We start from the raw sequence: 24,133 nt of genomic DNA, 5'->3' as shown, positions 1-24,133 counted from the left end.
TTTGAGTGAGCGTGAGGATACAAATGTCCTCACACTCAGGCCCATCCTGAGGTGTCTGTCCACAAACCTCTTTCCTAAGCCTCTTTGTTAGAGGTAATCTGATTCCTTTCAAGTCCCTGATCATTGTCACAAATAAATAACCACCATCCATGAATGCATATGGATTAGTACCGCTGGCCATCTCTCCTTTAACTCAGTGTAGAAAACCAGATGTTCAGTGTAATGTTCCACCGTCCAAAAGGATCTCCCTCTTCACTGTGCTTCAGAGCCACTTCTGCTTGGGGCTGAAACACGGCAGTATAATTCTGGTATAATTCTAGTATAATTCTGGTTGGTGCCAGTATATCATGCAAAGTCATCTGCCATATTCAGATTTTTTTTCCTCTTTTATTGACGTCTCATAGGAAACTCCCATAAAGTCATAAGTGAGGGTTGAGGGAGAAATGATACTGCATCAGGAGTAGACACACTGGGAGATGTTGCTTGTGCCGTTACGGTTACAACTTACATTCCTCCTTGATAAGGGAATGGTGGTGCTGAGTACAGCTGAATAGAATTTTATGGCTTAGATAAAATCTCACCCATGATGATGCTCATGTTCCATGGTTACTTGATTTCCTTTTGGAGGTTCATTGGTAAATTGCCAGGGGCTATTTCTCAAAAGAAGAATAGTTAAGAGATGAAAGAAGTCGTAGCTTGCTTAAAACCCTAGGAGACTATGCTGTGACTGTCATATGAGGTCTTGCCAAAGTAGGTTCCTCATACCATCCCTCAGACATTTTCAACTCCATTACATTCTTGTTGAATTGGTGAAAACCGTATTTGCTTTAACTGCAGTCCAAATGCCAGTGGCTGTGCTGATTTGTTCCTGTGAGGAGACTACGTTTGTAACTACTGTTGGAGTTGCTACCAAGTTAAGCCTAAAATAATTTCCTTTCTCTAAACTCCACCTATTCTCTCTTCAGACCAAGCAGGTAAGTTCAAGGTGGAGGTGATAGGAATGATGTGGATGTTGTACACGTGGGTCACAAGCAGACCCTTGGGTGCAGTAGGGTCTGGGAAGTACTGTTTTGACTCTAACCCGATGGTATGTTAGGGCAAGCTAGGTGGGAGTCAGAGCGAGGGCTGAGTCACCTATGTGTGAAATCTGCCCAAACAGCTAGAAATCGTGAATGTTACCAGCCATTTTATTTGAAGGTTTGATCTGCCCTGATTTGCATCGTAGATGACTAACAGATCTCCCTTTTACAGAGGGATATATTGAATATATTCTTTGGTTGTGAGTTTCTTGAGTAGGAGCTCATTTGGCCATTTTTGAATAATTATGGAAAATAGCAAAGGCAAGCTTCCTGTTTTTCTAATATGAATCACACTAGGCTGTGTTCTTTTTCAGAGATTTAGGTTTTTGTTTTATTTACAACAAAATAGGTCAAAATAGAGCAGTTTTGAAAAGGATGAGAATTACTATGCTAGAGACCAAATGACACCCAATTTGTAGCTGGCATCTTTGGAAGTTAAAGTAACTCAGGCTAAATCTATTTAAATATCATTTGTAAAAATTGTACTTCAACCCCACCTATACACTGAGAACAACTTTCCTGAGTAAGTCATGAAATATTATCAGCCATAGGTTTATAGTTTTTAACAAAATGGGAGGTGAGAAATGGAATGTGTTGTGTTAGCGTCTCTAACTGAAGGTAACTTGATTGGAGTACCCTTTGCTAAGAATTAATTTCAGTTTTCTGAAACATTTCTTCTAGAATGAATCTTCCATGTGGATATTTGCCTCATAATTTTAAAGAAGTGGTTTTAAAGGAAAGCAGTTTCTACAATAGCTTGTTTTCATTATCATGTTAAATATTTTTTCAGCTCCCTTGGAAATCATTGACTAGCATCATTGAATATTATTACATGTGGAAAACTACTGACAGATATGTGCAGCAGGTAATTTTTTTATATTGGTACCAATATGATTGCGTTAAAGTGACTTTATGTTTTAATATTTCTTAGCAATATACTTAATTTTAAATGTTTTGTTTGCTTTATGTTTTCTAGACTATTGTAAACTATATGATTTTATATCCTTAAGATGATATTTTAAGATTTTATTCTTAGTATTTTCTTTACTTCAGAATTCCTTATGATAAATATTTTGGAAAGATGACAGGGAAAGATACGATAGAGAAGAGATATTATTTGCCTTGCAGGTGTCTGGTGCCTCATCTTTTTGGGTATAGTTGACAGGAATGGCCTAAGATGTGATACTAACACAAACCTTTGAAACAAGTTATTTTTACGAAGTATTGAAAATTTAGACCAATGCCATTGACCATACAATTTGAGATATTTTAAAAGATCTTCTGAAACCTCCTTATGTGACATTTGTGTGGGTATGTCCCCTGTCTTTGACCTTAACTGTGGTTAATCTTACTGGTTTGATGCTTTGGTACTGTACGTAAATTTTTCTCCACAGTTATTTCTAAAAGCAGAGTATCATTTATTTTTCAGTCCTTCCCAAAGTCCCGTATTGAGGTAATTTTCTCAGGTACTTATTTTGAATAATACTACTTTTGGAGAAAGGTACATTTTCCTGAAGTGACCTCAGTCAATACTTGTTTTTGTATTCTTCTGGTCACATGTCAGAACTGGTAATGAAAGGGGCAATATATTTAACACAGACATTATTTTTCCAAAGTATGTGATCATACAGTAGCAAGTACTGGATGCTATAAAAATACGTTTTAAGCGTCACATAGTGAGTTGTTGAGATCATGAATAGTGAATAGATACCCACGGCTTATTGAAAAACTTCCAGTGTCGACATCATGTATAATTCAAAAAGTGCTTCTTTCAAACAACTTAGGTAGAAGTGAAGACCATGTGCTGTGGAAACCTGTGTTATTCAAAGCAAAAAGAGTCCCTAAAAATGGTGGAGATGATGGCATCAAGGATGGTTGAAAAGTGTTTGAATAAAATTATTTCCAAAAACTTCAACTCTGTCTATAAAAGTTTTAAGTTGTCCCCCTAAATGTTTTTGTTTTCTCCTCATTGAGAAAATGGAGGATTGCCTTGTATTTTCGTTTGTCTTATTTTTAGATATGTACCATATATTATTTTCCTTCCCTATTTGCATTCGTTATTGTGTTGAGCAGTCTCTGGATTTGATTATATAATCTTTTTCCCATTCCTTTCCATGCATTTGGCTCCTAATTGGTTCCTAAAATCTGATGTGAATTCAGCCAAGCTTTAAAGTTTACTGCATATCTCCCAACATTTGAGGGTAAATGCTTATTTAATTGTACTTAGAATAGTTGCTATCTCTTTCTTTTGCATGGACTTTGGAAACTAATCACCTCTGAATATTTTTCTAAAAGCAGAGTATATGTGTTTTTTTTTTCCTCCCAGAAAGCAAAAAAGAAATAAAGTAGAAACTAAATTTGAAAAGTAAAAATGGTTGCTTAAAAGTCCTATTCATTCACTCATGGAGGAATGGGAAATGGAGTTGTTCATTGCTTTATTTTTTAAACCTGTTTCTAAAATGTTATTAAATCTTGTAGTTCTGTACCTCAGAATCTAGTGACTTTTCTTACAAATTACTAGGTTCAGAATATACACATGAAAGAAAAGCCCATCTTAAAATGGGAGTTTTTGAATTATGCTTTAATATTTCATTTTCTTCTGAATTTTTTTAGACGATGAAGTGATAATAGTTATTAGGCATTGTATGAAAAATATTTTGTCTGTCTTTTGAATTAGAAACGTCTAAAAGCAGCAGAAGCTGAAAGTAAACTGAAACAAGTTTATATCCCGACTTAGTAAGTAATGGAAATCTTTTAAAATATTTGTCATGGTATTAATTCTATCAAAACAAAATATGTCGTTTTGGTCAGTTTCAGCCAAATTTGAATTTCTTTGTGTATCATATTTTCTTCCACTACAAAGCATGAGACTTGCTTTCCATTAGACCACTGCAGTGATTTTTTTAGGAAGAAAAATGGCCTGTGGGAGAAACCCCAAATACACTAACAAAAGTACTAGAGGAAGAATGTCATGTATGGAACTTCTCTCAAAGCTGCAGGGAAAGCGTCAGAAACCTCACCCATGAAATTCTATTATTTGAAGCAAATGTGTTTCAGAAAGCTAGCAACTTTTGAAACTTGCGTTGTAGAATGGGTTTTGTTTCTTAATGCACATTGCCCATTGGAGGTGCGTTGTTTATTTGATTGAGGGTTTTACATTGTTTGCTTGGGGGAAGGGTTAGGGAAAGTAATTAGAACCATACTTTGTAAATGTTGGATAAATAATGAATAGGTTTTAATAGTTTCAGATGTCTAGCATTCTGTCATTATCCTCTGAGTTTAGAAATCATTGTCAGATCAAAATGAATACCAGCTTTCTTTTCATTTGCTGTTTTAAATGAATTGTAATTTTTTGAGGTCTTTAGAGTTCCATCATTCATTTGTTCAGGAAAATTTAATTTATTGAGCACCATGTATATATAGTGCTATCTCTCTAGGGTCTTTGGAGGTTAAAATGAAATTTTCTGCAAAGTTCTATGTACTACTCCAAGATTTTCTCACTCTTTGAACTCAGTACAGTTGTCTTATACCTAGCCTTTTGTTTACGGAATTCTGATATATTAATACATATTTCTTACATATAGGAGGCCTTATAGACGATGAATTGCGATATTTCTAATCAGTATGTTATCTCAAGGCAGATAACATGTAATTTACAGGGTCAATAATTTTTATTCAGAGCTATAATGCCCCTCTGCAGAGTGGTTTCTAATATTTTAGAAAATTATATATTTCACTTGACTAATTTATAAAAGAGCAACTCCTCAAATAAAACATTGTTGTGTTCCTGTGTCTTAGATTTTCAAAAGCAAGCATTCCACTGTCTTGTACTTTGCAGCGCTGTTGTATCAAAGGAAAGGTGCATTTAACTAGTTTTCACCAAGTAACCCAGATAATTGCTGTTGTGTCTTGCACTGACTTTGGAGTCTTGATCTAGGTCCAAGACCAGCAAACTGGAGTCTGCAGGCCAAATCTGAGCTGCTGCCTGTTTTTGTAAATAAAGTGTTATTGGACAGCCATGTTCATTCATTTATGTATCGCCTATGTTTGCTTTCGTGCTACAATGACAGAGTTTAGTGGTTGAGACATAAATTATAATACCCACAAAGCTTAAAATATTTATTATGCCAACCCCTGATCTAAGTGAATGATTTTTGAAGATGAAAATAGAGTTTCTTCTCATACTTTTTTAAAAAAGTTATATATATATCATATATGTAAATAGAAATTATGAAGCTGTGTTATTGAGTTGGATAAGAATCTGAGTCCTTCAAAGAATTTCCCAGTTAACTCTGAAATAGAATATTTTAAAACAAATACTAGATTAAGAGTTATTTTATACTGTTCCTCTCTTGAGCCTGGCAGTCTCTCGTATGCAAAACACTCTGTTCAATGCTAGAGTAGAAAGGTTGAGAAGACAGGCTGTCTTCTGGAGTGTGCATTCCAGTGTGGGGAAGACAGACACTAAGCAGCTAGTCGCCTAGTGTGATGAGTACTGTGATGGAGAAGACGTTTTATGAGAATTTATATGGGGGGACCAGACAAAGTCGACATGATTAGGAAAGATTCCTTGTGGAAGTAACTTTGAGTGAACTGTAGAGGAGGAGGAGAAGGAATTAACCAGGTTATGGAGGCTTTCCAGGCCAATGGGATCCTGAGATGGGAAGGGGCAGAACATAGATAAGAGGCTGAGAGAAAGGCAATGTGGCTGATGTGAAGAGAGTGTGTGAGCCATGGGAGACTGGTGTGGTAGGCAAGGGCCAGGAATTTACCCATCTGATGAACAGTGGAAATGGATTTTAAACAAGGAAGTATCATGATCAAATTTGTACTTTAAGATCACTGACTATGTTTTGGAAAGTGGTTTGGGGAAGGGGAGCTGAGAGTGGATGTAAGGAGACCAATTACAAAGTTTTTGGAGAGAAAGAATGATGTAGCTTAACCTAGAGTTGTGGCCCTGGAAATGGTGCACTGCTTGGAGGTGGTTGACTTTTATGGAGGGGTAGAGGGGAGATTTCAAGGTTGAGTCCCAGGTTTCTGTCTAGCACAGCTAGATGGATTGTTGTGCTATTCACCAAGCTAAGAAACTGTGGCAGAGAACCAGGTTAGGTCATTTTGAGTTTGCTCTATCCAAAAAGAGGTGTTGATTATGCTGTTGGATATATTGGTCTTAAACTCAGGGAAAAGTTCTGGGCTAGAGATACAAATTTGAGCTTCATTAGCATGTACTATTATGTTTGAAACCATGGATGAGATTTCTTAGAGCCGTAAGAAAACAGGGCCTTGGACCAAGCATGAGGAAATCCAGTGTTTTATATATCAGACAGAGTATGATAGCTGAAGAAGGATAGCGAGGTGAGTGCATTATCACAAAAGCTGAGAGAGGAGTGCGTTTCAAGGAGAGAAATAGATTAACAGTGTCAAATGCTGATGAAAAATAGCCAAGGAGTATAACACCATAGACGTCATTGGTGGCCTTTAATGTAGGGTGAGAGCTGCATTTGAGCCAGGGAACTGCACACAGTAAAGACTGGCATCTCTCAAGAAAAGTGGCTGGGAAAGACAGTCCAGAGAGAGTGCTTGGCTTTGAGGGGTGGGTTGGGATAGAGTAATGGGAGGGTTTTTAAATAGGAGAAATGTGTTTACATGGTGACAAGAAGCATCCAGGAAATAGAATCAAGTGTACAAAGTTCTCAAGAGGGCAGGAGGTATGGAGACTGGAGCACAGATGAGGGGGAAGTTTTGGGCGTTAGATAAAGGAAGGGCAGTTTCGCATAATGCAGCTTTAAAAAGTTTTTTTTGTATGTTTGTCTTACAGTAAAAGTTTATTCAAATGGTCACATTGATATTAATCATTTGTCCCCCGAGAATGAATCTGTAGGTACTTGGTTTTGCAAAATATGTTTTAAGTGAGTCACATATCTATATTCGGTCTTTGCACATTTATTTTCCTTTTGTGATTATTATAATGTTAGTGGTTTATTCAATCATGTAACAGTCTAGATTCAGTTGGACAACTAACTAAAGTTGTGTTTACTGTCCTTTTTTCAGGCAGCTCAACTGTAAATTTGTATTAGCTCTTTTTCAACACATATTTAGCTGTGGGTTAAATGTCAGAAATTTTCATATTCTGGAGAAACCTGCTGACATTATCGGTCATCTGATTCCAAGGGGCTGTCATTTCTGTCTATATATGGTAGATTTTTAAAGATCAGAAATGTTATTACATACCCTTGGAAAATCGTAGTCATTCTAAATCACTTCTTCATTTTGTATGTTTTCAACTGAAAACTATAAGAAGAGAAATATATTCTGTCTGGTTTAAAATGTGTTTTCAAAACCAATTTGTCTTCAAAATACATTGCTGGCACAGGTTAGAAGTGTAAATAATAGCCTTGTTTATAGAATAGGGACCTCAGTGCACACAGAGGTTAAATGGTTTCTTCTGGGATGGTGGTGGGGTGTCACCTAAGAGTTAGAGTAATAATGCCTGAAGGAAATTTTAGTTTGCCGTCAGGCCAAGTTTAATTAGGCTTTCACTGGGAAATGGAATTGTGGGAACGAGAAACAGCAAATGAGAAGTTCGTGGGCCTACTCTGTATTGAAACTCCAAGTGTCTTGATAGTTGTGAACTCTCATTACTTCAGTAGCCATGGGAAGGTGTAGTCTGCGTTTAGTCACCCAGCATTCATTTCTAACAAATAATTTGCTAATTTATTTTGCTTATTTTCTGTCTGGCAAGTAGCATGAAATCTTCTCTAGAATGAAAGCTCCTTGATGTCAGGCACTTTTATTTACTAGGCACCGGATAAATGTATGTTAAATGAATTATGAGTTTATTGAGGATATTCTTTGTCCACCTGTGCAGTATTCTTGGGCATGGCTTATAAGCAGGGGAGTTAGCCTACCCTAAATAGGGAAGAGCTAGCCGTGTTTGCACAGGAAGTATCAAGATAATCTGGGCTACATGTTTCTGAGGAATTATGGCCTCTGGGAAATTTGCCTATAGAATTCTGATAAATGTCACTTTTTACCTCCTCCTAAAAATTTTTTTCTTAAAGAGAAAAACCTCAAGGTACGTTTATTGGTTTTTCTAATTTCGAATGCTATGTTATCTTGCTCATAAAAATTCAAAGGTAATAGAAATTATTATCACGAGTGGTCTGAATCTCCTGGGGTGCTGACTGGCCTCTGGAGCTGTGCCCTGTTGACGTCTGCAGTGTCTCTGTGGAGCACGTGGCTTTTGTGCAGGTCCTGTGAGAGCTGGTGTGTCGAGTCAGCAGCTCTCACAGCAGCAGCAGGAATGGGATGGTGGTTTCTCTCAGTACAGCACACTGCCCTTGGCTTAATTTATTTGATCCAAAAGTTATTTTATTTTTTCAGGAGAATCTATGATAAGCGATAAAACTTAACAACTTATGTCTTTCAAAAGCATCAGAAGGTATCCTAAGGAAATTGTATTTGTGTGGAGGAGAGATACTGCTGTACTTACTTTGTGAGCATCAGGCGCAAGAGATTGGTTTTCACATAGCCTTGTTTTGTAAAGGTGAATGGTTTGGGTTCATTTTAACACCTTACTTTTACCACTTTATTTCTTCTTCACCCAACATTGAAATGTTTATTTTTGTGTAGTTACGATAAATCAGTAACAAGATGTAGAGCCTTTTGCCTTGTTATACAAGTCATTTTTATCACCTCACTTTGTATTTCATTGAAAGCAGCAAACCAAATCCCAACCAAATATCCACCAGCAATGGCAAACCTGGTGCTGTGAATGGAGCTGTGGGGACCACATTCCAGCCACAGAATCCTCTCTTAGGGCGAGCCTGTGAGAGCTGCTATGGTAAGTTTTCTCCAGCAGAGCTTTACTTTCTTCCTTGAGGTGTGTCTTGGGTGAAGTGCAAGGAACCAGGCTGGCACTATGGGATGGGAAGTGTTGAGTAGCTTTCTCGAGGGTGCACAAGGTCAGTACTGCGCAGAGGGCTGAATAACGTAGCCTCAGAGTGGATAGGTGCCCATCCTTCCCTTCTGCCTGGACGCTAAATCTAGGCATTGGGTTTCTTTGGTTTGCTTCTGTGGAGTCCTGTGTGTGTTAAGTATTCCACAGCATTGTTTGCTAAGCTGTGTTCAGAGTTGTTGCTAGCTTTGTGCAAACCGTGGTCCCACAAAATATACCAAGTCCCCCTTTGGAGTTTCTCGGTACACTGTGACAAGTTAAAGGCTCCAGATAATTCCATAGGAAGGACCTGTGTGTGGATGGACTGCTATTTGTAGTCCTCAGACCAGGTTTCCTCAGAGCGCTGGTTTGGGAGATGCTGTTCTGTATTTGCTTTTGGCCTCAGGGCCCCAGTGTATTTATCAGCATTTATCCGTGTCAAAACCTATCAATCAGACACCAGCAGTATTATATTACATTTGTCCTGGATATTAAATTGGGTTAGTGAGATGAACTGTTAGGCAGTTGACACACTTTTTATATTTATTTAAAATCTCAAACAACTGTATAATCTCTAAATGAGGGCGTTGGTGACAGTATCATCTGTGTTTCCTTCCAATCCAGTCAAAGAGGCTTGGAGTGGGAGAGGGGAGGAAACTAATATTTATTAAAAGTTTCCTTGGGGCCTGCCCCGTGGCACAGCGGTTAAGTTCGCACGTTCGCTTCTCGGCGGCCCGGGGTTCACCGGTTCGGATCCTGGGTGCGGACGTAGCACCATTTGGCAAAAGCCATGCTGTGGTAGGTGTCCCACGTATAAAGTAGAGGAAGATGGGCATGGATATTAGCTCAGGGCTAGTCTTCCTCAGCAAAAAGAGGAAGATAGGCAGTAGTTAGCACAGGGCTAATCTTCCTCAAAAAAAAAGTCTACTTGGGGCCCAGTTTTTGTCCCTCACCAGCTCTTTGGGGGTTAGATGTAGCCTCCTGCCCTAAGAACAGGGGAATAAGGGACATCCATGGCTCTTCTCCATACTCCACACCAAGCGTCAGCATTTGAAAAGGCTTTTAAAACCAAATCATATAATTATCTTTCCTGAAACCAAGGAAGGGGTGTGAGCCAGACAATTGTTGACTTCACAGAAATAGTACATGTCTAAGCATTTTCTGCATCATGGGAAGCACAAAGGGAAACAATTTGTGGAAATCAGATTCTTTTGGTCAAAATTTTACATGGATTGCATCATAAATGTCTTTGAATTGGGAATTCTTAGATTTTGAAGTTGATTTATATTCACATGAAAATAAAAAGAATACTGCAGACAAATGGTGATGACTTAATCTGTCTTGGTTTTGACTCACAAACCCTGAAATTTCACACTCCTATGTAGTCTCATATATCCCTTTAAATAATGATTCTGTCGTTTTTATGTGTGCATCACAAATAAGCAATTTTAATTTCATAATATTTATTTTAGAGCCTGTATTAAATAATCTGTCATGAAATGTATCTTAATATACACAATTTATGTTTATAGATAGAATTTGGTGTTTTCTATTTGTCATGTTTTATTTGAATTTGAGTTAATTATGTAAAGAGAAAGGCATTTGCTGACAGATATTAAGATGACATGTCATGATTAGTTTGGGGAAAATGTGTATTTTAAATATGAGTAAAATTTTATATTCAGAATCCAAAATAGATCCATGCCTAACATTTAGGATTCTTAAAATTTATGTTTCAAAAGAATCAACTTGACTTATTTTATTGTTTTTAAATTATAAGAGGAAAGGTTTTTAGACTGCTATTTGCAATGTGTCCTCCAAAAGTAATCCATAATGTGTGCACAGTATTATTCTCAATAAACCAAGAGGCAGTTTGACTGTAATGGTCACTATATTTTCTCTTTTTCACATTGGTTTGTGAAGTGTTTGTTGGTGCCTTGATGTGCTGTTTGATCATTTTGACCTGATGAAGGTAACTTAGAGATCAGAGGAAGAATATTCCAAGGCAAACTTACAGAATTATAATAATTTCTATATACCTCATTAACTTAATGTTTCAGCGTCAGTGTTTTCTATCTTAAATTTCAGATCCATTGTGGGAATACTTTAAATGTTATATGGCAGTAATTCAGACTGCAGAACAGAACCAACACAGACTTGCAGTATTTAGTTAGCTAAGTGATAAATCAACTGAGTTAGTAGGTTTTTTTTTTTTAAGATTTTATTTTTCCTTTTTCTCCCTAAACTCCCCTCCCCCCCCCCCCGGTACATAGTTGTGTAGTTTTAGTTGTGGGTCCTTCTAGTTGTGGCATTTTGGACGCCGCCTCAGCATGGCCTGAGGAGCGGTACCATGTCCGCACCCAGGATCTGAACCGGCAAAACCTGGGGCCGCTGAAGCCGAGTACGCACACTTAACCACTGGGCCACGGGGGAGCCCCTGAGTTATTAGGTCTTAAACATGCTGTGATCTCGGGCGCACATGCTCACTCGATGTAGACTTACAGTCTTGGAAGGGATTCTGTTCTTAAAGGGAGAAATAGTAAAATAATTATTTTGTCTATTGATTAAAATAAAAGAATGGAAAACAGATGCCTGTTTCTGTCAGATTCCTGCCTTTGTTAATGGGGCCCCGCTGAGCACCTTAAACCCTGAGGTAGCTTCTGAACCGTAGGTTTGGAAACCTGGATTTAGACTTTAAATACACTAATAATACCTTTCTGATAACTTATTTCCAGAAATGTACACAATAGGGGATATTTTTAATTAACAGAAACTCCCTCCGCAGCACAACGTGTAATATGGGATCCTTCACATAATAGCCTCTCTTAGTAAGAGCCACAGGCACTTGATGTGGATATAGAAATAGATGGTTTAATGAATTCTGAGTGTCAGAAAATATATGCATATACTAGACTTTAATGTTTGGCTGGTAAACTGGGGAAAGATAGATAACGTTGTAAACTGAAGATGGCTTTGGAATATTTTTGAAATATTTTGATTTTTTGTTTATTGCTGTTACAAATTATCTGGCATTCTTTGTTTTTGTTTTCTGTTTTTCCTCCATCTTTAGCTACACAGTCTCATCAGTGGTATTCTTGGGGCCCACCTAACATGCAATGTAGATTGTGTGCAACCTGTTGGCTCTATTGGAAAAAATATGGAGGCCTGAAGATGCCCACTCAGTCAGAGGAGGAGAAGTTATCTCCCAACCCAGCTGCAGAGGTACATGAGCAGTAGGCTTTTTAGTGTTGAGAAATGTCATGTTTTCAATGGCTGAATCTCTCCTTGGAAACAGAAGTACAGTATAGGATAATTGAAAAACAAACAGCTATTTTTATAGCTAAACATAGCACCAGAGTTTTTAGGGTAGATGTGGAGAGAGGGGCAGGGACAAATCAGATTTTTTTAGATATTCAAAACATTGGTTTTATGAGATTACTCAGACAAAAGAAGAACAATGTGTGTGGGAGATGTTAGTGTAAATAGAGAGCTTACAAATTAAATGTTTTAATTGCTTTTTTAAAAAACAGTTTGCAACCTTTAGATACTGTTGAAAATGTGTCTTATTACCTAAAGCTAATAGAAATTGAACATTTTTTCTGCCCCTGGGCTGTCATAGGAAGGCCAGGAAGGTGTGGACTCAATCTTGGGGTGAACAACAGTTGAAATACGATTTTGGTAAAATTCTCACAGACTGCAGATATCAAAAACCTGTGTCTACCAGAGGGAGACTATTCCTTTTGAGTGCTAACAGGATCTGAGTATTCCTTCAACATTTTTATTTTTTTTAATAATCTAACCCCTTGACAATTTTTTACTATTTTGAATGTGATTTTGGATTGTTAAGGTCAATTTAAAAACAAAAGTATAGGATCACACACATACCTAGCCCCACCCAGTTTTCGTCTCTGTTCCCCATCTCCTTCCCCAAAGTGAACACTTTTTAATTCTCTCTTTTGGGGATAGTGTATTAAGTTATAGATGCCTCAGTGGAAGACGTAAAAATAACATTTTTCTTTAAGCATGATGCAAGTAGTGTTGTACTTTGGTAAGTTCTATTCTTTACGTGTATGTTGGTGTCTGAATTTGCAGGACCCCCGTGTTAGAAGTCACATGTCTCGCCAGGCCATGCAGGGGATGCCGGTCCGAAATACTGGGAGCCCGAAGTCTGCAGTGAAGACCCGCCAAGCTTTCTTCCTTCACACTACATATTTCACAAAATTTGCTCGTCAGGTCTGCAAAAATACCCTCCGGCTGCGGCAGGCAGCAAGACGGCCGTTTGTTCCTATTAATTATGCTGCCATTAGGGCAGAATGTAAGATGCTTTTAAATTCTTAACCCTATATGTTGTGCCTCTGATCATTTTCTCACTTCCCTCACTCTCTTTTTTTTGTTTGTTTTTTGTTTGCAATAAACATAAGTTCTTGTGTACAGCCTTTTATTTGGTTTATTTTTTTAACATTGTTTTTGTCTGCTGCCATTTGTATCATGCCAACCTGGGGAAAAAACATTGAAACCTCTACAGTCTTTATGAGAGAGTATTGCTCAGCAAAAGATTGGTGGGAGGTGGTCCTATCCAGTGGGGTTTGGTGATAGAATTGCCTAAAGAGCCCTTATTGAGGCACTCATATCTATAAGGTAGTGCCACCATATAATCCTTAAGGATGGTGTTATCATGAAACTCCATAATGGAGACATGCAGCGCAGTCTTACATGTATTCATTAGATTTGAATAAAATTTGCCAATTTAGACTAATTAGAAATTGCATGTCTTTGTAAATCTCTGATTTTCTCACGAACCTTTTACAATTATTGTAAAATATTATAGACATTCACAGTGCTTCATAACAAACGCTATGTTTATTAGATTAGTAAATTATAAGTGAATTTTAAAGTCTTTTGGGTGAATTTTCTGAAATTACACGTTTAGTTTTTACAAGTCAGTGTCTGAATTTGTGGTTGAGCGTTCTATTTGTCCACTTCAGTTTTTGTATCATAATCATATATCGTATATATTATCACATAACATTTACATAACTTTATCACTCTCATTTTCAACACATTCAGTCTTATGTTTCATTTTTTTGTTAGAACAAAGGTCATATGTACCCATGAATTGCGGACTGTTCTGTTATTACCATGCACCCCTGAGTGTGTCCATAATTTGTGTGTCAGCTCTGATTTTATCTAGTTTTGCTACTGGTAGTCACATTCCTGGCTAGCATGTTAGAGCCATGCAACAGTTTTCTGCTAAAGAATGAGAAAACTTGCTGTCTGGCTTAACGGATAGGAAATCTTAAAGACATTCAGTAGATGCTTTTTTTAAATCCATGAGATGAGAAGTTTCTTACAGGATGTTCCATTTTGATTTAAAGAGGGTATCCTTTTTAAAGGAGTGATGATTGAAAAACATTTTGTGTTTCTGAAGAGAATTTTCAGCTGAACCGTTGAAAGGCTTTAAAACTTATAGGTAAAAGCTTTATGAGAAGAAGAAAAGTGCTTTGTAAAGGGAATGGAAATCGTTAGTAATCTCTGAGTCCCGTGGAGGGGAAATTTAGCTACATTGGACTCATGTATATTTGAGAACTTAGGCTTATATTGAGGTTTTGTGCTAGCATTTCTGAATTCATGGATTTGTGTTAGCACTTTTCCTGGGTTCGTTTCCTGGTCAGGGAACCACACCACCTGTCTGTCGGTTGTCATACTGTGGCGGCTGCATGTTGCTGTGATGCTGAAAGCTACGCCACCAGTATTTCAAATACCTGCAGAATCACCCATGTGGACAGGTTTCAGTGGAGCTTCCAGACTAAGACAGACTAGGAAGAAGGACATGGCCACCCACTTCCCAAAAAAATTGGCCTTGAAAACCCTGTGAATAGCAGCGGAGCATTGTCTGATGTAGCACTGGAAGTTGAGAGGATGGTGCAAAAAGACTGAGCAGGCTCCTGCTCTGCTGTCCACAGGGCCGCTAGGAGTCGGAATCGACTCGACAGCACTAGCAACAGCAAAACTGATTTAAACTGCTTAGCTGATTTAAAACATCTACTTTTATGTATAATTTCTTAAGAAGAAGAATAAAGCATTTGAAAAAGAAAATGAATGAAATTCTTCCATTAAAATTGGGCAGGATCCATTACCGTCTTTGTTCCTCTGAATGGAAAAGAAAAAACCATCACCAACTAAATTTGCTGCCGAGGAAGCTTCTGTTTCCCATGGCTCTTTCTGTTCCTTTCTCAATTAATTTGCAAATTTTTATTTTGACTTTTCTTCAGTGAAGCACATTTTTCTGTCACCTCACTTTAGTATTTTTCTCAGTTGAATGGCCATGTTGCTAAAAAAGGGTCAAGATTAAATTACCTGTATTTTATTTGTACAAACATAGATATAATAATAAAAGAACAGAATCATTTGTTGTGATGAGAGTCAAGGAGCAGATTTTATTTGTATTTAGCTTTATTAGTTGAATCAAATTCTCAAAATAATTTTACCTTGATATTTAACATTATAAAATTTCAGCAGCCCTGTACTTGGTTATTTTTTTTCAGGCAAGCATCTAACAATCTCTTCCTGGCATGTAACTGATTCTTACATTATCTTTTCTCTTTTTCTGTGTACCTTGTTAGAATCTCTTCAGCAGATCCATTGATCTTGGCTTATTAGCAAAAAGGTTAGATGTTAATAGCCGGATGTCCATAGGCAACCATGTCTTGTGGTCCACTGGGAGTATATGGGTGCATTTTTTTTAGTAAGCTTTTCTGGGTTTCTCAAAGGCAGTAGTGATCTGGCCCCCCTAAACAAGAATGCAGTATGCAGTATGAATGTACTTTCTGATCAGGCGAAAGTTTATAATTCTAAAGATGCTAATGGATCACCAGCTCCGATTAATGCATTTTAAAATAATTCTTCATAAGATTGGAAAAGGAAGATAGTTTTCCCTGTGGATTTGAAACTTTTCCTCTTTTAAGAACTATAGAAGTTGACTCCTTCCATGGCTTTTGGTCTTGGCAGGACCATCACAATGGGTATCATAGCCAGAGTTTATGGGGTGACTACAGAAGAGGGAGGAAGTGGGGAGCTAAGGAGGTAAAACTCTCAGGTGGGAGAGAGCATAATCCTGACCATGAGTCCTTGACTTACACGTTAATCCTTATTTAGAGGAAATGGTTTTTGATTGGTTACAGCCCACTCCCTGGCCTTTATTTTCATTAAGAAGCCAGTATTAAGGACTGCAGTACAGTAAAAAGGGTAATTTTTGTTTGTGTGTGCATAAAATATCCTAAAGAAAATACAAGAAGTAATAACATCTTTGGGAAGGGAAAACAAGAGGCTGAGGAAAAGGTGTGGGAAGAATACCTACCATTGTTCATCCTTTTGAACTTTCTCAGTTTTGAACCATGGTAATATATTTCCTATTTAAAAAAGTAGTTTACAAGCAAATTAGTATATAGTATTATACTATATACTAAAACATGTTTAAAAATATATACGGATGAGATATATATAGGGAAAATGATTTTTTAAAACCAATTTCTCCAAACACCTATTTTAATAATATACCTTTATATGTGAATATATAAGTCCCTGCAAAAAGTTACTGACATTAGTAGAATGCCTGAGCCCATTCTACCATATAGATAGTGCTTATTAAAAATGGATTGGTAAACCAAAAACCAAACATTGCATACTACCATGTCCTTAACAAGATTTGCAGACAACATGGTTTAAATGCAGCATCAAGTTTCAGACAGCTTGTCTCTTCTCCATCCCTCCCTCAGTAAAAAAGCCAGATGTGATAATGATGTTCCTCCTTTGTTACTGCCATCAGACATTACCTCTGTGTTACCCGATGACTTCGTCAAAGATCTGTAAACACCCGACACCTGATGAGCACAGGATTACTATTTAAGATTCAGGATCCTCAGAAATGAAGTTACGTAGAAGTAGATATATTAGCAGCATTCCATAGATGAAGCTCAAGTGCCTAGAGAAGTGGATCAAAATGACTTATCTGACACCTTGGTAGGTAATTAGGTGGTTTCTGAGTTGATAACACACCAGACTTGAATGACAGTGCCATTCCCCAGTATGAAGTTCTTCCAGAGGCACCTGGAGCCATTTTTTCTGTTTGAAGATGCTAATTCAACTTCAGAATTATCCCGAGGCCCTGTATTCTTAAGAAATATGTATTTTATGAGTTTTTCTAGGGATTTCTCAGCAAAGGTTAGTTTTAGTAATTGTATAAATGTGAATACTAAGCTCTAACATTAGGAGACAACAGTTCTGGTTTATTTTTGTTAGAGAGTTTAATAAAAATTTGCTTTTGAACAGATACTTTAAATTCTTCTAAAGGTACAAAAGTGGTTACAAATCTTATCTCCACTCTCATTTCTACCCTCTTCAGAGGTAACCATTGTCATCAGCGTCTAAAGTATCCAGAGAGTCGCTTTGTATCTATAACAGCCTAAGTAGGTGTATTCTTTTTGTTTTTGTACGATGTTAGTCTACAGTCATTGTTCTGTACCTTGCTTTTTTACTTAAGATATCTTGGAGGCCATTCCATACCAGTACCTTGAGAGCTACCTTCTTTTTTATCAACTGCATAATTATTTTGTACTTTAACCAGTTCTCAGTTTTAGGTTGTTTAATCATTTTCTATTGTAAATATCCTTATTCAGACATCATTTCATACTGATGTGTGAAATGTGCATGTGGCTTATGGGATAGATCCCTAAAAATAAAACATCTGGGTCAAGAAACGTGCATTTTGAATTTTGATACTCACTACTCAGTTGCCGTCAGAAAAACTATGATTTACACTCCCACCCACAATGTCTAGAGAAGGCCAATTTCTCTAGAATCTTGCCAGCAGTGTTATCCATCTTTGAAACCTGTGACTAGTTGACAGGTGACATGTAAGTTATATTAGCTTGCATTTCTCATTTTGAATGAGATAGAAATCTTTGCATATATTTGAAAACCATTTGTCTTTCCTTTTCTGTGAACTGTTTTTGCCCCTGGCTTGTTTTCTGTTAGAAGTCTTATTGACTTGTGGGAACTTTTTATATTTTAAGGAAGTTCTCAATCTGTGAATACATGATGCAAATATTTTGCCCGTTGTCTTTGACTCTGTTTATTATGTATTTGCCAAGTAGGGTTTTTTCAAATGTGATTGAATTTATCAATTTTTTATAGCACCTGGGTTTTGTGTCTTGCTTAGAAATGCCTTTACAATTGCTATAAGAAAATTCTACAGATGGTTTTATTTCGAAAGCAATCCTCAAAGCCCGTGTGAGATGTTTTTGTGAATTTTAATTCAGTGTGTACTTTTTTCAGTTTTTAAATTTTGTTTCCCCTGCTAATATTTCCAAAACGTTTTAGAAAAATGGCCGTGCATTGCAATAGAAGTAACTTTTTCCAGGTTGACCTCAAGGAGGTGTAAATCATCCTCTAGAAAACCAAACAAATGTGCCTTTTGCTCAGCTGGGTGACTTGAGTGGCATGCAGACAGTCTCTCTCTGGGCATATTCTGATGCCTTCTGGGTTCTTGAGGCGTTTCTCAGGTTCCTTTCTTTATCTGTGCACTTTTAATGCATATTAATGAATCATCGCTATTTAAATAGAGTTAGGTGAATAATTTGGCAGTGGGAATGACTGACAAGTGACCCTACTGGCCTGGTCTTGAGTGCAGACAAAGATTCCTTTTAACCAACTCAAGTGTGGACCTGATAATCCTATGTTTATGATCATTCCCTCAGGGCAGAATGTATCTCCCATTTATATTCAGTGGATATCACTGAATGGCTGCAATTTTTACATTAAACAGTGACTAGGTAATCTTAACACCTTTCATCCTAATTTTTTCATGTTTAAGACTGATAATTCGTGCCACCAACTACTTTCTTTATAATGAGGCTAAGTGAAATATGGATCCTTATAAAGAGCTTTGATCTCCTACTCAGGTGCTCTGTAAATTGTCACTTGGAACATCACATAATTAATCCTACTGACTTAATGAGAAATTAAAAGCAGAGTAGTGTAGTTTAAAATGAAATATCTTCGGGTATTGTGTTGGTAACCTTTTTGCTGGATTTCTTGATTCCTGTCAAGGTGATGGTTATATGGCAGTCCCTCAATTGCAGGCACATTGGCAGTTTTCCTTTGGGCTTTATCGACTGGAATAAAGAGGAAAATTAATCGTATTACTAGTAATACAGCAATTGCCTTTGTCCAAAATATTGAGGAAATAACCAAGGTGATATGTTCAAGCTTTGTTAATAGAAAAGAGAAAATTTTCTCTTGTTCTCATCCCAAATAGAACTTGAATTTTAGGTGAATTAGTGATATTAGGAAGGAATTATTTAGTATTAACTCACAGTGATTTGACGGGTGTTGTTCCTTGCAAGGATTGGGCTGTCTTTTAATGTTTATTTAGATTACACCTCCAAAATATGCTTATTATATTACCGCCTGTATCTTCACTATTATGCAACAATAGGTGAAAAGCTTCATTGCTTAGTAATTTTTTCCCCTAAAAGAAATCAGCTGAATAGGAGGAAAAGCAATTGGGTCATTTATAGTTGTCAATGGTTGCGTAATAATTAGCCAGTGCTTGGGATACATATTCGGATTCCCATTACTCGAGGCTCTCTGAAGTATGTGTTTTGTCTATTTTAATATATTTTTTAAATGCTGTTTTCCCACCTTTTTCTGTTTAATAGTTATTAGAAGAGAGTTTTCTTGGTAAAAGGGCTAGAGCCTATGAATAAGTTAATTTTTAATTTAAAGTTATTTGAGATTTCAGATTGAATTGTACATTTTAACACTAATAGTTCAGAGAATGCCTATGGATGTCAAAGGAAATTTCATGGATGTATGCCTAGAAATGTGGCCTCAGCCTGTGAAAGAACAAATTCTCCCATAGAATCAGAAAGCCTGTGGGACATTTTTGTCAAATATTTGAAGGTGGGAAAAAGGCATAAATAGTAGAATGATATCTGCTAAAGCTACTCTGTTAAGCTTTATGACAATATCTGCAAATTTAAAAAACATTTCAATCCACATTTTTGTCTCTTCGAACTCTATTTTTATAACTTGGCTCTTTGGTGTGAGAGGTGGCATGTTTCACATCTACTCTTCCGTTCTAATGACAGCGAATTAAAATGCAGAGAGCGTTTGTTTTGTAGGCTTTATTTTTCTCTGTCTGAAATGTCTTATGGTGGAGTATGAGGAGTGTGATATGAACTTTCATGAACCAATATCCATCCTCACAGTATCTTACTAATTCTGTTAGATGAAATACTATGTATATAGATAACCTTTTCAATCTCAGCACTAGTGACATCATAGTGGGATATGAAGAATGGAAAACCAGTGATAAAACCAGATGGCCCATTTTTACCCTTGTGAGGCTCCCATCTAACAGAATTGAGTACACCAGGATAGATCAGGACTTCTCAGTGGAGACCCACTGCGCCTAGATGAAGTGTGTTGCCTTTGTCAGCTGTCATCTTTTGTGTCCGTGCCAGATCGTACGTTAGGATTGATTCTGCCTCACACTTTGTGGAAACTTTTCTACTTTAATGTAGAAATGCCATGGCTGGAAAAGAAGCATATTTCCACCGCTTTTCAGATGGGCACACGCAGAAAGCAAGCGTGGGTGTGTTAGCTACTCTCATACGGGACTTTAAAGTGAGTGTTCTCCAGGCAGGTGGTTTTCCCAGACTCCAAGGGAAATCATGCAGGGCTCTGGCAGACATTCTGTGCTGTTCCCCCCTCGCACCTTTTGTTTCTGCGGTGTGTGTAGCATAGGTAGAGAAATCAGCCTCATTGGTTGTCTCCATGTTTCTTTCTCTCCTCAGATGCAGACAGACATGCCGAACTATCTGGAAGTCCACTGAAAAGCAAAAGCACTAGGAAACCTTTGGCATGTATCATTGGGTATTTAGGTGGGTATTTTCTAATAGACGAAAATCTCAAAGAACAATTTCTGTATCTTATTTGGCTATTCTAAGTTGACATACCTAAACTAAATTCAACCCTTTAAAATAGCTGAAATTGGACACCTTCATATGTATAGCCAACTTATTTTGTTTTAGAAACTTTTATTTTTATGACCAAACACACAACATCCAGAGTTATGAGTATGTTTACTTTTCTCAAAAAAATCATTGAATAAAAATGTATATTTATGGAGATAAATACATATTAAGCAAAAAGAAAAATAATCACTAAATTATTAGAGGATGAATATTCTTAATATTTTGATTTAGATACTTTCACTATTTCTAACGCACCTCACCTCTTCCCTAAAATAGAGAAGGATTGGTTTATTTACTTTCTTTTTTTTAAAAAAATGAGATAAACTGATTACCTTTTTAAAAAAATTTTAGTTTTGATATGCCAATTAAGGTCACTCTGAAAGGCGAGCATTCGTATTGCTTCCTGGAAGTTGCTAAAGATGATGGTTCCATTTACGTGTTGAAATATCACAATTTAGTATTAAAAAAATTAGGCAATGACCTCTTTTTTATTTTTGTGACGTTTTAAGGTAAATAACTTACAAATAATGGTTCTAATATACCTAGATGCTATAATGGTATATTTTTGTGCTTCTAATATTCTTGCTTTTTCATTTTCTCAGTAAAAGTGAAATACATACTCAGAGTTGCATTGAACCTTATTGCTCTGTCAGAAAAATTTATAGTTGTGAAGCTTTCAGACTTTAGACATCCAGTCTTTTAAAAATCAAAGTGTAGCCTTGAACTTGATATATTATCTGGTCCTCATCAGAGCAAGCTGGGAGTCAGAAGCCCACAGCTCCCTCTTTGATGTTACTCTGCCGCCTTATTTCTTGTTTTATTGCTCACGGGCTAAAGAGTTGCTTTGATATCCTCTGAAAATATCACATGGTCATCACAGGCATGACCTAGGTCATGGTGGTCAAGTCCCTGAAGTCTGTTATCTATGTACTCTTGCAGGACCTAATCCTAGAAGCCCCTTCCCACCTGCAAGGGAAAGCTTCTGAATTAAAAAACAGAATATAACATGGCCTATTAGTCAGCCTTTCCATGGGTAATTGTGTATTCCTCTTGTGGGCAAATTGGCCTCCCTCCCTTCCAGATAAGCCCAGAGCTCTGCTGTCCTTGCTAGCTGAACTCCATCCCTACGTAACATATTTCTGAGTATTCACTATGTAACAAGACACTATACTAAGTGGCTTAGGGAACCCCAAGATGAATAAGACCTTGCCCTCAAAAATCTTAGTTTAGTGGTGAAAGCAGGTTAGGACAGTTAAACAAAGGGTTAGATTCTCTAAAGGAATTACAGGTAATATGCATTGGGCACTTGAAGGAAGGAGTAGTTATTTCTAATGCATGGTAGGACAGCCTAAATGAAGAAAGCAATATTTTGAGCTCAGCCTTGAAAGATATGTAGGGTTTGCATAGATAGGAAAACAATATTTTTTCCCTTATGAGGCCAAGAGAACCAGATAAACAAAGTCTTCAAAGAGTCCAAGGACCTGAAAAGGTCAGGGAATGCAGGTTGCCTGGTCTGGATGGGGCGTAGATTGTGGGGGTTGTAATGAAAAATGAGGTTGGCAGACCTTCAAGGCCATGTTGAAAGACAGTCAGCAGTATATTTTGGTTAGTACCTGATCCGTTTCTAAAATTTGGCAAGTGTAGGATTTTGACCAGACCAAGACGTAGTAATTCTAACCATCCTAATGGCTCTTTTTAAATTTCAGTAAATGAGGCTGATATCCTGGACCTCACCTGAGAAAACAGGGTGGCTTGAGCATAGCTGGCACACTGGCGGATGACTGAAAATCAGTGAGCAGGTTTAGCTTTGGAGAAGAGGTTGCCCAGTATTAGTAGCAGACTGAGGTCCATAAATCCACTTCCTACGGTATTGCAATTTCTGTCCATCTGCTTTATCCAAAAAAGTGCAAGTGGTTCTGGGCTTTGAGGCTGACAACAACATAAGTCACATAAACACGCATATACCACATGCACATTAGAGTTTTGTGATACAGCCTCTGTCAAAGCATTTCTTCTGCTACCTCTTGACTCTAGTCCTTGGAGTTTGGTGTCAGATTTCGTCTATATCAAAATGTTCTAGGCTGGGAGTGACAGACCCTGGTCTTAGACCTTGGTTGCAGAGCCAGAGGAGAAATCCTCTTTTTCAGAAAGCTCTCACACACCAGACATGCTGCATGCTAAGTTCCTGGTTTGCTAGAGCACAGAGGTACTTTTCTCTAAGGCTCCTTTCCAGATAACCTTTGGATTTCTAACACCTTGAAGAGTCAGATGCCTTATTCCCTTAGTAAATCTCGTGTTTAAGTGACCTTCTGTAGTGTTTGGTTTGTTTTTTGTTTTCTTTCCCCTTGTACTCACAGCATAAAGCTCAGAGGTCTAGCTAGCAGGGGAAGAACCAGCTCACTTTTGATAAGTAAAGCCATGGTAACAGCACTTGAAGCTGATTCATTATGCAAGTCCTTGGGAAAACAGGCTGGCTCCTAAGGAACTGGCTCTCAGCTCATTAAGAAATAAGATGTGTGCCTATTAGCCAGTGTAAGTGCACACAGAGTTTTAATACCATGTTCTGAGTTGAGAAACCTTTTCTCCCCCCATCAGAAATCCATCCTTCGAAGAAACCTAACGTAATTCGATCTACACCAAGCCTGCAAACCCCAACTACCAAGCGGATGCTAACCACCCCGAATCACACGTCTCTGAGCATTTTGGGGAAAAGAAACTACAGTCATCACAATGGCCTGGATGGTATGTAAGCCCAGCAATTCCAGGGCCTGTTCTGATAGGCCGGGGCCCCTGTGCCCTTGCATGCTCCATCGTGTCATCTGCCAAGTCCAAGAATGTGTAACAAATAGGTTGAACTAAATGTGTGGTAAGGGGGATAAGAGGGAAGGCTGCCATGTGCCACACTGAAGACATTATGCCAAGTGTTATTTCCCCATCTCTTCAAGAGGGATCTTTTGCTCGCATTTCCCATTAGGAGGCTTGTTTGGAGATGAAGTCTGTATTTAGCAGGTTGCCTCTGCTGGGTGATAATGTTCTTGCTGTGATGCACACTCACTGCTCATTTATGTTTTCTTGAGCAG

General features: G+C 37.6%; 1 protein-coding gene across 16 annotated transcripts in view; it reads left to right on the top strand.

Moving 5' to 3' along the window:
* The window catches only part of MTA3 (metastasis associated 1 family member 3), a 186,983-nt gene that overhangs the window by 151,306 nt on the left and 11,544 nt on the right, over positions 1 to 24,133 (top strand). For 9 of the 16 annotated variants that reach the window (XM_023619162.2, XM_005600290.4, XM_023619158.2 and 6 more), the window contains 7 exons: positions 1,870 to 1,944; positions 3,757 to 3,815; positions 8,798 to 8,922; positions 12,086 to 12,237; positions 13,108 to 13,330; positions 20,874 to 20,960; positions 23,649 to 23,795. In XM_023619162.2, coding sequence (XP_023474930.2) covers positions 1,870 to 1,944; positions 3,757 to 3,815; positions 8,798 to 8,922; positions 12,086 to 12,237; positions 13,108 to 13,330; positions 20,874 to 20,960; positions 23,649 to 23,795 — 868 coding nt within the window. The remainder of the gene's footprint in view (positions 1 to 1,869; positions 1,945 to 3,756; positions 3,816 to 8,797; positions 8,923 to 12,085; positions 12,238 to 13,107; positions 13,331 to 20,873; positions 20,961 to 23,648; positions 23,796 to 24,133) is intronic. The other 7 variants (XM_070236413.1, XM_070236412.1, XM_023619159.2 and 4 more) reach the window with 1 other exon arrangement.

This window comes from Equus caballus, chromosome 15 (assembly GCF_041296265.1).
Source record: "Equus caballus isolate H_3958 breed thoroughbred chromosome 15, TB-T2T, whole genome shotgun sequence".
NCBI lineage: Eukaryota > Metazoa > Chordata > Mammalia > Perissodactyla > Equidae > Equus > Equus caballus.
The sequence above is the reverse complement of the archived record's forward strand: the minus strand, read 5'-3'. Positions and strand labels throughout refer to the sequence as shown.